The sequence below is a fragment of the Panonychus citri genome, unplaced genomic scaffold (genome assembly GCF_014898815.1).
Source record: "Panonychus citri isolate SS breed McGregor unplaced genomic scaffold, ASM1489881v1 Contig00141, whole genome shotgun sequence".
Taxonomy (NCBI): domain Eukaryota; kingdom Metazoa; phylum Arthropoda; class Arachnida; order Trombidiformes; family Tetranychidae; genus Panonychus; species Panonychus citri.
This window is the reverse complement of record NW_026515546.1, coordinates 2,175,237-2,189,592: the sequence shown is the minus strand read 5'-3', so window position 1 is coordinate 2,189,592 and position 14,356 is coordinate 2,175,237. Positions and strand designations below refer to the sequence as shown.

General features: G+C 29.4%; 1 protein-coding gene across 1 annotated transcript in view; it reads right to left on the bottom strand.

Moving 5' to 3' along the window:
• The window catches only part of LOC128395449 (sodium/calcium exchanger 3-like), a 58,832-nt gene continuing 44,476 nt past the window's right edge, over positions 1–14,356 (bottom strand). The window contains 8 exon segments of the mRNA XM_053355877.1: positions 1–1,341; positions 1,421–1,579; positions 1,657–1,770; positions 1,849–1,945; positions 2,025–2,149; positions 2,223–2,314; positions 12,774–13,153; positions 13,515–13,814. Coding sequence (XP_053211852.1) covers positions 968–1,341; positions 1,421–1,579; positions 1,657–1,770; positions 1,849–1,945; positions 2,025–2,149; positions 2,223–2,314; positions 12,774–13,153; positions 13,515–13,814 — 1,641 coding nt within the window. The 3' untranslated portion in view covers positions 1–967.

The following is a 14,356-nucleotide window of genomic DNA, read 5'->3' as shown; positions in this document are numbered from 1 at the left end:
TTATGAAACCATAGGAAGAGTTAATTATTTTAATCCAAAAGTTGATTTTAAAACAGATTGATAACAATTAAGATGATTTCTGGTAATTAATAACAATTTATGATGATGAAGATGATGATTAAAAACCAATTACAGCTGATTAATGAAAATTTATTAATTATATTGTATATCAGGCAGTGAGCAGTTAATTGCATTGCAATTGATCAAATTGTTTTGAGGTTAATTGTTAATCTCTCTCTCTCTCTCTCTCTTTTAATTCAGTAATTTAGTTAATCAATCAGTTGATTTCCTTTAATCTGGTTTCATGATAATTATGAGCGAGTTGATTTATAAAGTTTTCCAGGACTTTTGCTTGACCAATGTCCACTTTTTGAATTAAAAAATGTCCAAACTAACGAGAGTAAAGTAATGACTTAATTATAACAATTTAATTGTTGTTAATGAAGATGATTAAAGATGAAAATTGGCCATTGTAATAGATTTCCAGACAATTGCAATTTAAAAAAAGATTTTCTCAAAGCCAAACAATTAAATTAACAATCAGCAATCAGTTTGAAAATGTTGCACAAACATCAGCAATTACAATTAAAGAAAGAGAGAAATTAAATTAAATTTGATTCGATTCTTTTAAACCAAACTTTCAATTCAATTTGAATTAAAGTTAAAGATGAAGATGATTAAGTAGATGAAGATGAGGATGATGATGATGGAGATAATCAATTAAATGGTTAACAATTAGCTGATCATCTTTGTCGTTGTCGTTAGTTGTCAATTTGATTGAGTTTTTTTTGTTTTGTTTTTGTAATGTAATTGAATTGATAATAAACAGTATTGGCTTAATTGTTTGGCAATTTTACCGCAAGATTTGATGATTAATTGGTTGGCATTGTTAACAATTTAGAATCAATTACAATTACTGGCAGAGGATTAATGTTTTCGTTTCCCAAATGAAAAAAACATTTAATTACTAAAAAGTTTTCACTCCATAGGCTTGAAGGCTTGCCATTAGTAAGTAAAAAAGCCACAGGCAAACAAATAGGATGGTCGTAGCCGCTTTCCAGGCCATAGGGCCGCCAAGCTCACCGCCGATGATTACCCAACGTCGGAGTAGTAGGATAGCGCAACAAAATCCGGCACAGATACAGAAAAGTGTCACCGAATAGGCAAGATCACCAGGGTCAACTCGGAACACTTCACCGTGCCAAGTGTGATGGGCAGCGGCGATGAACCAAGCGATACCAATTCCAAGGAAAACGTTAACTGCATTAGAACCCGTTACATTACCAATCGACGAATCGGCATATTTATCATTTATCGCGGCGACTTTACTGGCAAAAGTATCTATTGGGGCGGAAAAAAAAGGTTACGATCAACTCTGGACAAGAAAATGTGACTTAAAGAGTTAAAATCTTCAACTGACCTGGTACACTAGTACCAAGAGCGACAAATGAAATGGCCGTTAGACTGTCCTTTAAACCAACGGAGCAACCAAAATGGGAAGCACAATCACCAATAATTGCGGTCAAGGCACCAATCACAATAATGCTTGTTACGAAACAGGCCCAACCACCCCAAATATCTGTAAACATATCAAGGTCAAGGTTAATTCTGATAATAATCTTACTGGACACTGGTCAGTTTTATTTTTATAATTACCTGTGGGTGGTACAAAAGCAAATAATACTTTCCAAAATAAAGTTATAAAGTGCATAACATAATCTGAGCAAGAGGGCATTTTTTGTTCACCATCATCTTCACCATCATCGTCACCTAGTTGCATGATTAATTAGATTGATTTAGTTGAATATTAGCTGAGAGATTAGTAATATATCAGATTAAATCACTTACCTGGACTCACGGTTATCGCTTCGACAAACTGATCCCACCAAGATGAGGCTCCCATTATTGAGGTACTATTTTTTTGGAATAATTTATCAACAGTATTCTAATAATGGAGAAGGAAAAATTTTTGTTATTTAATTAGTTTAGTTTCAATTTTTCGACTTTAGTAATCAGCTAATTACCTTAAATTCTTTACTTTCTCTAACTCGAATTTCGATTTTCGATATTTCTCCTAACTTTGGGCGACCTTGCAGAGCGATCTCTTTCTCTTGGCGTGATAATGTTGACTTTGGAGATTCAGGTTCATCTATTGAATCAAAGATAAAATCAAAACAATCAATTAATCAATAACTTAAATATCTTCTAACAATCAAACTCACCAGATTCCAAAATTGGTTCACCCAATTCAATGTAAAAAACTTGATTTTTTTCGTAACTTTCATTGTCTATTATTTGAATGTCAATAAATTTACTATTTAATTGTAACAAAGAGAGAGAGAGAGAGAGAGAGAGAGAGATTGTTATTATTAATCAAATCGTTAAACTTTTCCGTTGAAAATTAATTTTTATTTCCATTTAATCAAAGAAATTGAAAAGAAAAGTTGATAATTCTATCACTAGATGGAGACTGTGTACAGAACTTTCTGTTAAGTTTACATTTTATCATTTCTTTTTCACTCTTGATATTTTATTGAATAGATGATTGTTTTTTAAAGAGATGTTGGGGATAATAGAGTTGAAAAAGAGATGATAATGTGTTCCAAGAAGGATAAATAAGCACGAGTTCATTTAATGTTCGGTTCAATGGATGAGTCATAAATCGAAACTCAAAAATTTTCTTCCAATGAAAATTCATTCGAGGAAAAGAAAAGAGAGATGAAGTGATGAAGAAATAACGGTAAAACGTGAAGAGAGAAAAGGAAAAAAAGGAACAGAAAATTCTCATCAATCAACAATTCATTTCTCGAGTTTCGCGAAAAAAAAACAACCAACCAAATGTGAAACACGAAAAGATCATGTTATCGAAAGAGAATTGGAATCATTGATAAAGATAAATAGGAATATGAATATTGGATAGATAGAGAAAAGAAAAATGTCAAAGAGACACTTTGATGGTTTCGATTAGAACTTTTTTTCACTTCGCTTTTAACTTTAAATTTCGAGATTAATGTTAAATTGATACGAAAGAAAATGATGATTATGCTTAAGATGAAGATAAGAAAAGATGATAAATAAAATGAAGAATGGTGATGATGATAAAGTGAAAAGGATAATCAGACAATAAGAACTTTATTATCAAGAAGATGAGAATCAACATTGTAGATGAAAATGATTAGGATCCAATCGGAATTATAATCATGAAAAGTTTGCGAACTCAAAGTGATGATGAGACAAAACTACGATGGAAAAGTTAATCTGAATTAATTGAATCTACTAGAAAATGGATGCAATTAATGATGAAGATAAATTGTTGGCTGATAAAACAATAGTTTCTCTTTGAAATCCAATTCCAGTAAATCATCTGATATCTTATTCAATCACAAGCCTCTAATATCAATTGACCTAGAAAACTAGGACAGTAAAGATGATTATTAGGATGATTGTTTATCGTCACCATGATTATCATCATTGTTGATCATCAGATCATGATAATAATTCATTTGAAAACCCAATCGCTTGATTAACTTGAAATTAAGAAAATCATTTGTTTCCAATAGCAAGACAATTGTATCATCGTCCAAAATTATTAAATTAAATTAAATATAATTCAATTACTTTGATGATCTTTTCTGGTTATTTCATCATTAAATTAATCAAATCACTAATTGTTGAAACAAACTAACGGTAAACAATTATTATTATTATTAATATCGTTAATCATCATCTAATTGTACTAATAATAAGCTGATTACGATGAGAATGATATTACTCTATGAATCTAATAGCTGTAAACGCTAATTGAATATTAATTATGATAACAATTAGTATTAATTATCTTTAGACAAATTAAGTGGGAGGAAAAGTAGTGAAAAAAAAAGTTTTTTTTTCCTCGAAACAATTAAATCGCTTGATTGTTTAATAATTATATTAACAGTTAATTGTTGTACCATAAATGAAGATAGTTAAATGATCATTACATGAGCAATTAAATTTTGTCAATTTTTAATTGTTTGTATGGTTTCAATGTGACAATTTCAATACAAAGTCAATAACAATTAACAAACATCCAATGTAGTTGATTAAATTTCAAAATTCTTGAAGGACTATCAACCTTTAATTTGTATTAACTGTTGAAAGTTTAATTATCACAATTAACAGTTAATTGATTATGACATTGAACACACCCAAGAATTAAATGAAAATATCAAATTGCCAACTAAGGAAAAAAGTTATAATAATAATCAGATTAAGAGATAATCATAATTATAATCATTAAGTAAATGAATTATTTTCAGTTGGACATGAAAGTTGATCATCAACTGATTGTAAGCTGAAACAATCAAGATAATCAAAGATAATTAATGTAATAATAACCAGCAATTTACTGTTAAGTATCATTGATGATAATTATTACCAATAGTAGATTATTATTATCATGAATCATTATCATTGATGTGATGATTAAGTAAATGATTTTAGGTCTCAATTGTAAATCAGATTTAAAATCAATCTCAATGGTGAAACTTTATTAATCATATTGAAAGTAATTCAATCAGATTGTTGAAAAAGTGTCAACAATTGAGTTTTATATTGTTTAACATTTTACTATATTTGTTAACTAGATGATAAAATAATTCAATCCAATTTGTAAATTGTTCAAGTGATTTATGTTTCAATGATGATAATATACTGAGATGAATTAATATCATGGAAACGATTACATGTAATATACATCAGCCATTTGAATATGAATATACAATTTCAATGGACCTCTTGAAAATCATGATGCAATTTATCATGAAAACGATGATATTAATAGTCATCATGACTCTGAATAGTTTCAACTGAATTTAAAACTATTTTTTTTTATTGTTCCCATTCACTGGTTATTATTATCATGCTATTAACAAATTGATATCTTTTTGATTACTGTGATTAAATATCTGAATGAAAGTTAGTTAGATAAAGACTGTTAATTCAGTTATTAAATGTTGAATGAATCATTATTACAACAATTGATCATCAATCAATTACTCTGACAATTTAAATGGTTATCTCATTAGTAGACCATGAAAAATATCAATTTCATTTCATGAAACATTTTAATTATTGCCTGTATATTATCATCAAAATTGCTATTAATTAACTATTATTATCATTGGAATTATAGTTGATAATTAATTGTTATCAAAATCGTTAACTGATGCTCATGATAATTCATTTGGTAAGTTGATTGGTGAAATTGTGATATATTCATCGCTATTATCAGAATTATCAGAATTATTATTGCAGAATTTGTCTCTCTATTCATCTTCTCATGATGAATAAACTATGGTGAGTTATTAATTTCTTTTGAGAATTTAATTCTTATATTCTGTTATCATATTTTCTTCCTATTCGCCTTTTTAGTTTCCATTGTTCCAATTGATTCCAATTCTGAATAAATCATTTGCTTGAGTGGTAAAAAGATAAAGCAATCAACAGAAATGTTTGAAACTGGAAATATTTTCAAGTTACAAACAAATTTACATACAATTTGTAATGTAAATGCAAAGAAATATATACAATTATCATTCAACTATTCAAAGTAAGAATCAGATTTTCCCTGATTAGTTCAGATTCCAAATAATTGATTCGCTGAATAGAAACAAAAGTGTGATATTAAATGAAAAGATTCACTTGATGAGCTTTACGAGCAACGAATCAAATTGACCGCCTTTTCCAGTCAATTTCAATTTCCACCGGTTAAGACTCAGCTGATTTCATGTGTTTATCTGTTATAATTTTAGAAAATTGAATCAAAATTTCGATAATCGTACAGTGATAAACAATTAACATGAGAGAAGTTATCTCAATGTTATTCAAGTTTCTCTCCGTGGAGATTGAAATTTGAGCATCACCATAATGAGTAATTACCATGTACATCCAGTATTAAGGGCATTTGACTCATGAAACAAAATCATTCACCATGAGACTAATGAACGACAATGTTCAGAGTTCATGATGATGGAAAGAAAATCGTATACACACAACAATGTAACCGATTTTTTTGCTCATCTCTTTCGTAGAAGGAAAAAATCTCTCATTCAGAGCGAAACGAAAGGTAAATTTTCTGGATGAAAGTGAGAAGATAATTTTGATTAATGAATCACCCTGAAGAGAGATAGAGATAGAGACAGAGACAGAGTATGGAACTGAAAATCCACTTGTAACATGAATATTTAGTCTTTTTCATAGTTGATTCAGTTGTTTTCATGATGAAATTTTCTAACATTTTATATATTCAATTATTTCCAGTGACATGTATTCAAATTATAATGGGAGTAAATGGGTGAAGGAGCAAAAAAGAAATACAATTTTGTACAATATCTTTCATTAGATTTTAATCTTGACACAATAATTTTTTTCTTCTTTTCCTCGTTCATTTTTTATTCTGCTCATGGTGAAAAGTGGGAAAATCATCTAAGCTAATTTGTCTATCATCCAGTGAACCAACAACCCACCACCAGCATTCATAAATATAATGAATTCAGCAGAAATTTTCATCAAATGATTGATATTTATATTATATTTATCATGTGGATCATAATCATCATCATCATCCTTTATCTTTATCATGAAAATGTTCAATTTCACCTTTATCATGAATCTTGTTCCATTTTTTTGTGTTCCTTTTATTTCATCGTTCTGATTAAATCATAAGCTTGAAAACCCCATGGATCAGATAAGTGGAGTGGGTGAAAACTTGAATGAAACATGAAATTAAGATTCTCCAAGATTTTGATGGATTAACCAGAACAAAAAAAATAAACCATCAGAATAAGGAAGTAAACAAAAAATAAGATTGAGAACATGAAACATATTAATCTGATTGGATTTATATTAATGAATGAAAATCATCATAATAATAATTACTGAATGAAATGGAACTCAGGAAAATCGTATATTAATCTTTGTGATAATAATTTGATGCTGTAAATGAAATTCATCAATTCCAAAGGATTTAATTTCCACCCCCTCCGCCCATTGATCATTAACATTGAGTATTAATAATTGGAAGGCGTAACTGAATTAACACAAATTCCAAGTGAAAGATAATTATAATCAAGATTCCAAGATTAATCTTTTCCGTATTCTATCATGAAGGTTTGAGATGAACGAGAGAGAGGCGGAGAGAAAAAAGTTCTGATATTATCGAAATGGACTGAATTCAAAGGAATTAGAAAGTTTTGATCTAATCTCTTGTTTGTTTGGTTCTAATTTTTTTGCTCATCTTAATTTAGTTAGTCAATTAACATGTCCAACTAATCAACAAATTGCAAATTAATCAGATAACAGATTTGAGCTTGAAATTTGACTTTGATTGGCAAGACAATTAGTTAACTATATTGATAGAGTAGCTTTTAAATTCATGATCATTTTCATGGAGAAAACAAAAAATAGTCCAAAAGTATCAGGAATTTACTTTCCAACCTTGAGATTGATTTGATGTTAACAATTAACTTTGAAAGGAAAAAAGTTCATATCATTATAAATTTTTCTACATGGTGTTTACATGGTAGGAATTTATTTCTTCTCTCTCCATTTTAGCCCCAGTTCTGTAAGGGATTCATGATAAAAGTTAACAGAATCTGATTAGTAATAAACTTTCAGAAATCAAATATAATCTGATTACTTAGGAATTCAAAAGTTGAAAATCAAATTATTTGAGAAATAATTTCAACTTCTTTCAGAATATTTATATTTTCATGATCATCTCATGGAGATAATTATTTCACACCAAGAAATAGATAGAGATAAGTTTACAATTGAAGGAAGTTGCAGTTACTGGAGACTATTTTATTACTCTAATCATGATAATTGATTTAACGTTCCATTGATTGTAATCATTATTTTTAATTTCATTTCGACTTAAAATAAAGATTATCATCTATTATCTCTATTGTATTAGATTCTAATCAATTCTCTCGAAACTTTTTCCTCTTCGTTCCCATGTAACTTTCTCCATCTTTAACATCTATCTAAATGGTCTCGATTCAATTTGGAGGTCAAAATGATGAAGATGAAAATGAGGATAAACATGAAGACGATAAAGGGATGATAAGAGATGCTAGATAATGAGCCATGCAATGAAAATAACATTAACATTCCTTCATCTTGGAACTTTTTTCCTCTCATCTTCTCATCTTCTTTCCTCTTCCTCCATTGTCTTCGTATTTGTTTTACAATTATCATCTTCATCCTTTAGCTTCTCATCATCGTCTTTAACATTCCAGACTTGATCTTCTTTATCAAGAAAAAGAAAACCAGAAAAGGAAGAAGAAAAAATAAGAGATCAGAACTTTTTTCCCTCTTCGATCTTTACTCTGTATTCAGAACTTGACCATCAATAGTTGACCATATACACTTTTATTTATCATGACGATTATAATCAAAATTCAATCCCCTAATCTTATTTTATTTACTTGATCAGTTGAAGTAAATGTGAAATTGATTGATGATAAATAATCACCAATGATGAACCAGAATCCAACATGATAATATCACCTATCAGGGTGATAATGATAATAATAAACAATATTTAGCTCAAAGTGACAGTTATAATATAATGTATTGATTACACACACACACAAAGAAACTTAATATAATCAATTTTTAATATTAATCACATTTCAATGTAAACAATAATGATCAACAAATGATGATGACGATGGTTATGATTGTCAACTAATTGTTATCATCAAGAAAAATGTCAACTAATAATCAATATGATGACCATCATGAAAAACTGAACATGAGGATAACCTTTATGATATTTCCCATGGATGGATTGATGAAAAATTCTGAATCTATTATTATGATTCAAGTCTATTATATTATCAATTCTTGAAACTTTAATAATAATGATAATCATCTTGTCACCATTCTGATCATCACCATGAAAGAGCATGATTTATTCAATGAATAGCAAATCATCAGAAGCGTTGTATCAAAAAGTTTTCAGAATACATCGAGTGTAGTAGTTAGTTTATCAAAATGGAATATTAAATTTAGAACAAAAGAGAAGAAAGAAAAAAAATTCTAAATTCAAGTAATATATATTTTCCAGGGTGGGGGGAAGTGTAAACATGAGAAAATATCAACCAGAACTTTTTTACTTCTCTTCGAGTAATATGATGATGATGATAAGGAATAAGAACGAAGGAGGAAATATTTTATTCGATGAAACTTATATGAATCCCTTTTATTCAGAATATGAATAATATTCTTAGATATTCATGATAATATTCAGTTTGGTTCTGGTCTAGAGAATAGACGATTCTCATTTTCTTTCATGAGCAAATCTATTCTTTCTCATGAAATCTCATTCTCAAGTTATCGTTTCTCTCAAGCCTCAAGTTCAAGACGTGTATTCATTTCAATACAGAATAAATCATGAAACATATTTCATTTTATTTCCTTTGAACTTGAAACATCCTCTTTATCTTACTCAGCTTTTACCTCTCCATGATAATCATGGTAATCGTCATCATTATGGGTCCACCATCATCATCATCATCATCATCATGTTAAGGATATAAAATTCTGATTCCAATTTGAACCAATAATTTCATTCCCTTTTGATTCTGAATATGAAACAATATGTTTTTCAGTTGATGATAAAATTGAACATTCACTCAACATGATCATCATGGTTTTGTTTTCTTCCAAGATGAAAAAGTTCATAAAATCAACCAGGGTTATCAGAACTGAACATGAATCTATCTAATATATTTTTACAAGCAAAATTATATCAACTGTATTATTTGGCGTTTAATTGTTTTCACCTAATTGAATCAAGTGAGAATTAAATTATCAGAGTAATTTGAAACATTGTAATAATATTCATCATAATTGTGAGCAAATAAATGGGTTGAGAAAATTTCATCTTCTTTGTTCAGTTGAGTTGAGTTTTTCTTGCTTCTCATCTGTCTGAAGATAACTGTAGAATCCTATCAAGTTAAATTCACCCTGAAATGATTGATTCTCATGAATTGTCTGTTTATCGGTCTGGTTCATATTATTCAATCTGATTGTTAACTAAATTGCAAGTTCAATCTTCATGTAAAAATTTATTTTCCAAAAAGTGAAATTCAATAGAAGGAGAAAAAAAAATCTCATGTTAAAATGCTATGAAAAGATAATAATATTTATCGTGGATCATCATGAAAAATATTTCATTTCTGAATAATCATTTTTATTGAACGATCCAGGATGAAAATTTGCTTACAGTTGTCGATAAAAGTTTATGAACGACATGTAATTCAATATAAAATTCAGATTCTTAAGGCTACAAGAGCTGAGATTTTTAGAACTGAATTTATCAGATTAACGTGTTCAGAGTATTTATGACTCATATTTTCAGTTCATTTCGTTTAATTAACTGAATATCATGTTAGTTTAATGGGTTAAGATTATGATATTTTCTAACAAAAGGTTGACTATTAGGGGACGGAAAGTTTTTCACCATGGAAACAAAACTCAAGATGAAAGATAAACAGAATTGAAATTGGGAGAGGAAAAGAAGACACAAAATATCAGTTATACTTTTGTTCATTGTTGATGTTTATACTCATAGTAAATAATAATAACAATCATGATAATCTGGATAGTGTAGTGAGTAAGTTCAGTTTAATTTCATAGTTCGTTTATTTTTTCTGGACTGAAGGTGAGCTAAGGCAAAAAAGGTTAGATTATCGTTTTGTTGGATCGAATCTGCTTCAGGGCTGATACATTCAGTTAGAGAAAGGTAAATATAAGGATGAGGATAAAAAGAGAAGATAAAGGTGAGAACAAAAAATTGATTCTATTTACAGAAACTGTCAACAAGAAAATAAGAGAGAGAGAGAGAGAAATTGACTCTCCCCTGTAGATCAGTTTGCATGGAGATCATTGAATTCACACAATGTTTATCTTCTTTATCATCTTCATCTCCACTTCCCACCATTACCTGTCATCTTTCATGACTCTCTCTCTCTCTCTTTCTCTCTCTCTCTCTCTCGTTTCATCTTGACGATTATTTGATCTTCCAAGCAGCTCATTGATTGACTTTATTAAAGTTATACAATGTCACTATAACCCCCTCAGGCTATTTGACTTTGTGCCAATCTGATGATGATGTTTATCAGAGTGTCGTTAAAGTGAAGGCGATTAAAATGAAAGTGACATTTATTGAATAATCAATTGTTTGTTTTTGTTTTCATTTTCATCTAATTCAATTTTCCCTGATCCAAATTAATTGTGTTTAATCATGATAATTATGAAATCCCACCAGAAGATAAAATTAATGAAATTCAATTCAATTCAATTAATTGATCGATATTATATCAAAATAAAAAATCCCGATGAGTTTACAATCATTTATCAAATAGATTTGACTTTGAATTGTTACAACAATTATTCATAAGTAAATACATTATCCTATTACAAGTAACAAACAATCAATTTAAATTTAGATGAACAATTAATTTTCATATACTATTAACAAGTGTAAACAATTAACAACTAATTGATTTGTTGGTTGGTGATTACAATGTAAATGTTTCTCAATGAAAATTAATGATGACCAAATTAAATATTGACTCAATTGTTCAAGTTGACAGTTTATTTTTTTTTACTTCCATGATAATCTCCTGAATGATTGAGTGTTACAATTAACTTTTAATCATTTTGATTCAGTTTCAAGATGATAATGATAATATGAGTATGAGCTCAATCAATAATCAACAATTAAGTGTTTACAATAAACTAATAATAATCTCAAAGTTGAACTTTTGAAAGTTTATTTTCTTGTAACGAAATCCATGTAACCGTATTTTCAATGAGTATAAAATTTTCATGAGAATCAGCAGAATCTTGAAAAAGTTGATAAGTTTCAGAGCATTTTTCTATCACTTGGAACATTATCTAATAATAACAATAAAGGTAACTGATATCATGAACTTTTCGATTAGAACCAATTCTGTCCGAACAAAGTTTCCAGTGGAAACTGAATTAATAATAGTTGATTTAATAAGAGAAAAGTTTTTTTTTTCGTCGATTTTTGTTGTTTTTTTTTCTTCTCCTCAAATTCGAGAAATGTTATTACTATTACATGGACAATAGAATGAGTCTGGTCAGCAATGTTTTAATATGTTACGATAATAGTTCTGGATAATAGATGAGGAGGAAAGTGGGTGATGTGGGTTGGTAACTTGTCAGGTTTCGAGGAAAATTGTTCGAGAGTGAAAATGTATACATATAAGTTTTTTTCCTCTATGAATCGAATGGGGTGAAAATAAAAAAGTTCTCAAAAATTCTGGTTATCATTATAATGGCTCTGAAAAACATCATGAACCCTCAGCATGAGCATCAATGGTAATGAGTTACGGTTTCAAATTCAAAGTTGTTCAACGATTTATCATCATTAAAGTCATCAAATTGATCATCATCATGAGCATCATCATCATCTTACTCATAATCATTATGATGATATTAATCATGATAAAAATGATAATAATAATTACGTTAAGTGAGAGCGAAAAAAAAATTGCAAAATATTCAAGAGAAAAGAAGATGAGAGAAAAAGTTCCAACTGAACTTTTCTCTTTCGTTTCTGATAATTTCAAGATAATTTTAACTTCATCGTAATCATTCATTCGGTAGATGAACTTTCACCCTGATCGATAATAATTAGACGATTTATGGAAATTTTGCGGATTTGTTGATGAGAGAGAGAAAATGTTACTTACCTTGTCTCATTGTTTTCGAAAATTAGTTCTCCATCATGTAGGACGAAATCACGATCATGACGAGCTGTTCCTTCAATTGTTTTAAAGGGAAGTATAACTTGCCCTCTAGCACCGGACACTCGGTTTACTTGAATGGGACAAGGTCCAACTGATTCTGAGATTTCAACCAAAGACTCTTTGAATCCAAATACACCAGAATGATCATCATCCAGAATCATTACCGTTGCAATCGGCGGTGTATCCAAATGTAGCCTAGGCCAATCCTTGTCTCCCTTTCCCAATTCTCGTCCATCATTATTAACATATCGAGGATTTGACAATCGACAGTAAAAATGTTCATCTTCCTCGAAAACATCATCGTCGATAACATGAATCGTTACCTAGAAAAATCAATTGAATCGTAAAAATTATTATCATTTCCAAAACAAAAAGTAATAACAATCGACTTTCCAAAATCCAATTAAATCATGAAAAACTAAATCTTAATCACATTTTGATTGTAGTTATTAAATTTTCACCGAAACTGATTGAACAAAATTCAATTGTTTTGTGTACATACAGTTGAATAGAATAATTTTTTATCCGATAAAAAGTTAAATCGTCAACGATGTGAATCAAATGTCTACATCAATACTAAAGTTACAGGATCAATAACTGTCATTTATTGATTGTTTACCTTGATTGTTAGCACGACAATTGAGTAAACTTGCAAGCAAGTGATGAATGGATTGGGTGACTTACCTGTTTCTGGATTTCTCCAGGAAAAAAAACAATCGTCTCCGAAACACCAATATAATCAGAACCGGCATTTGCTGTTCCATCCTCGGTGGTAAAATCGATGGCGATTGACCGAGCGGTATCACCTTCTCGATTAACGGTAACGTAAAAGTGACCAACATTTTCCATGACCGTATAATGAGCTGGATCGAAAAAAATTCTGATCAAGTTTTCATCCTTCTTTCCAAGTCCATCTTTTTTATCTTCCACCTTTTCCACTCTTCTCTTGACCATAGCCGAACCACCGGTCAACTTTTTGGTAGCCTAAAGGTACCAAAAAAAGAATGGGAAATTAATTGAGTTAACAAAGCTTAAAATGGACAAAACAATCAATGGAAATAAATTGGATCGATAATAACATGCAAGTAAAGAAACAATTCAAATGTAACAATTTACTGATTGTTCATTAACTGTGATTATGATGGTGATCAATTTTGTAGAGACTTAAGCTTAATCCTTTACATTGTGAGTTTTACTAATCAAAGTTAATTGGTTAGATTTTGATCACACATCTAATTGGAGGACTGGTAATGTTTTGACATTAAATTGTGTTACCAGATTAATGAATTCAAGTTAATTCGTAACTTAATTGTTCATCATCATGTTGATTACCAGTAGATTCATTCTGATCATAATCAGATGAAAACATCTAGATCTTTTTGTGTTTCATTATTACAACAATTTGCAACATGATGAGAAAAACTCATTGAAAGAGAAAGACAGATAATACTAACATTTAATGACCATGAAAGTTAAGGACTAATGTAAATGGACAATGGTCAAGATATGTAACATGTAATAAGTAT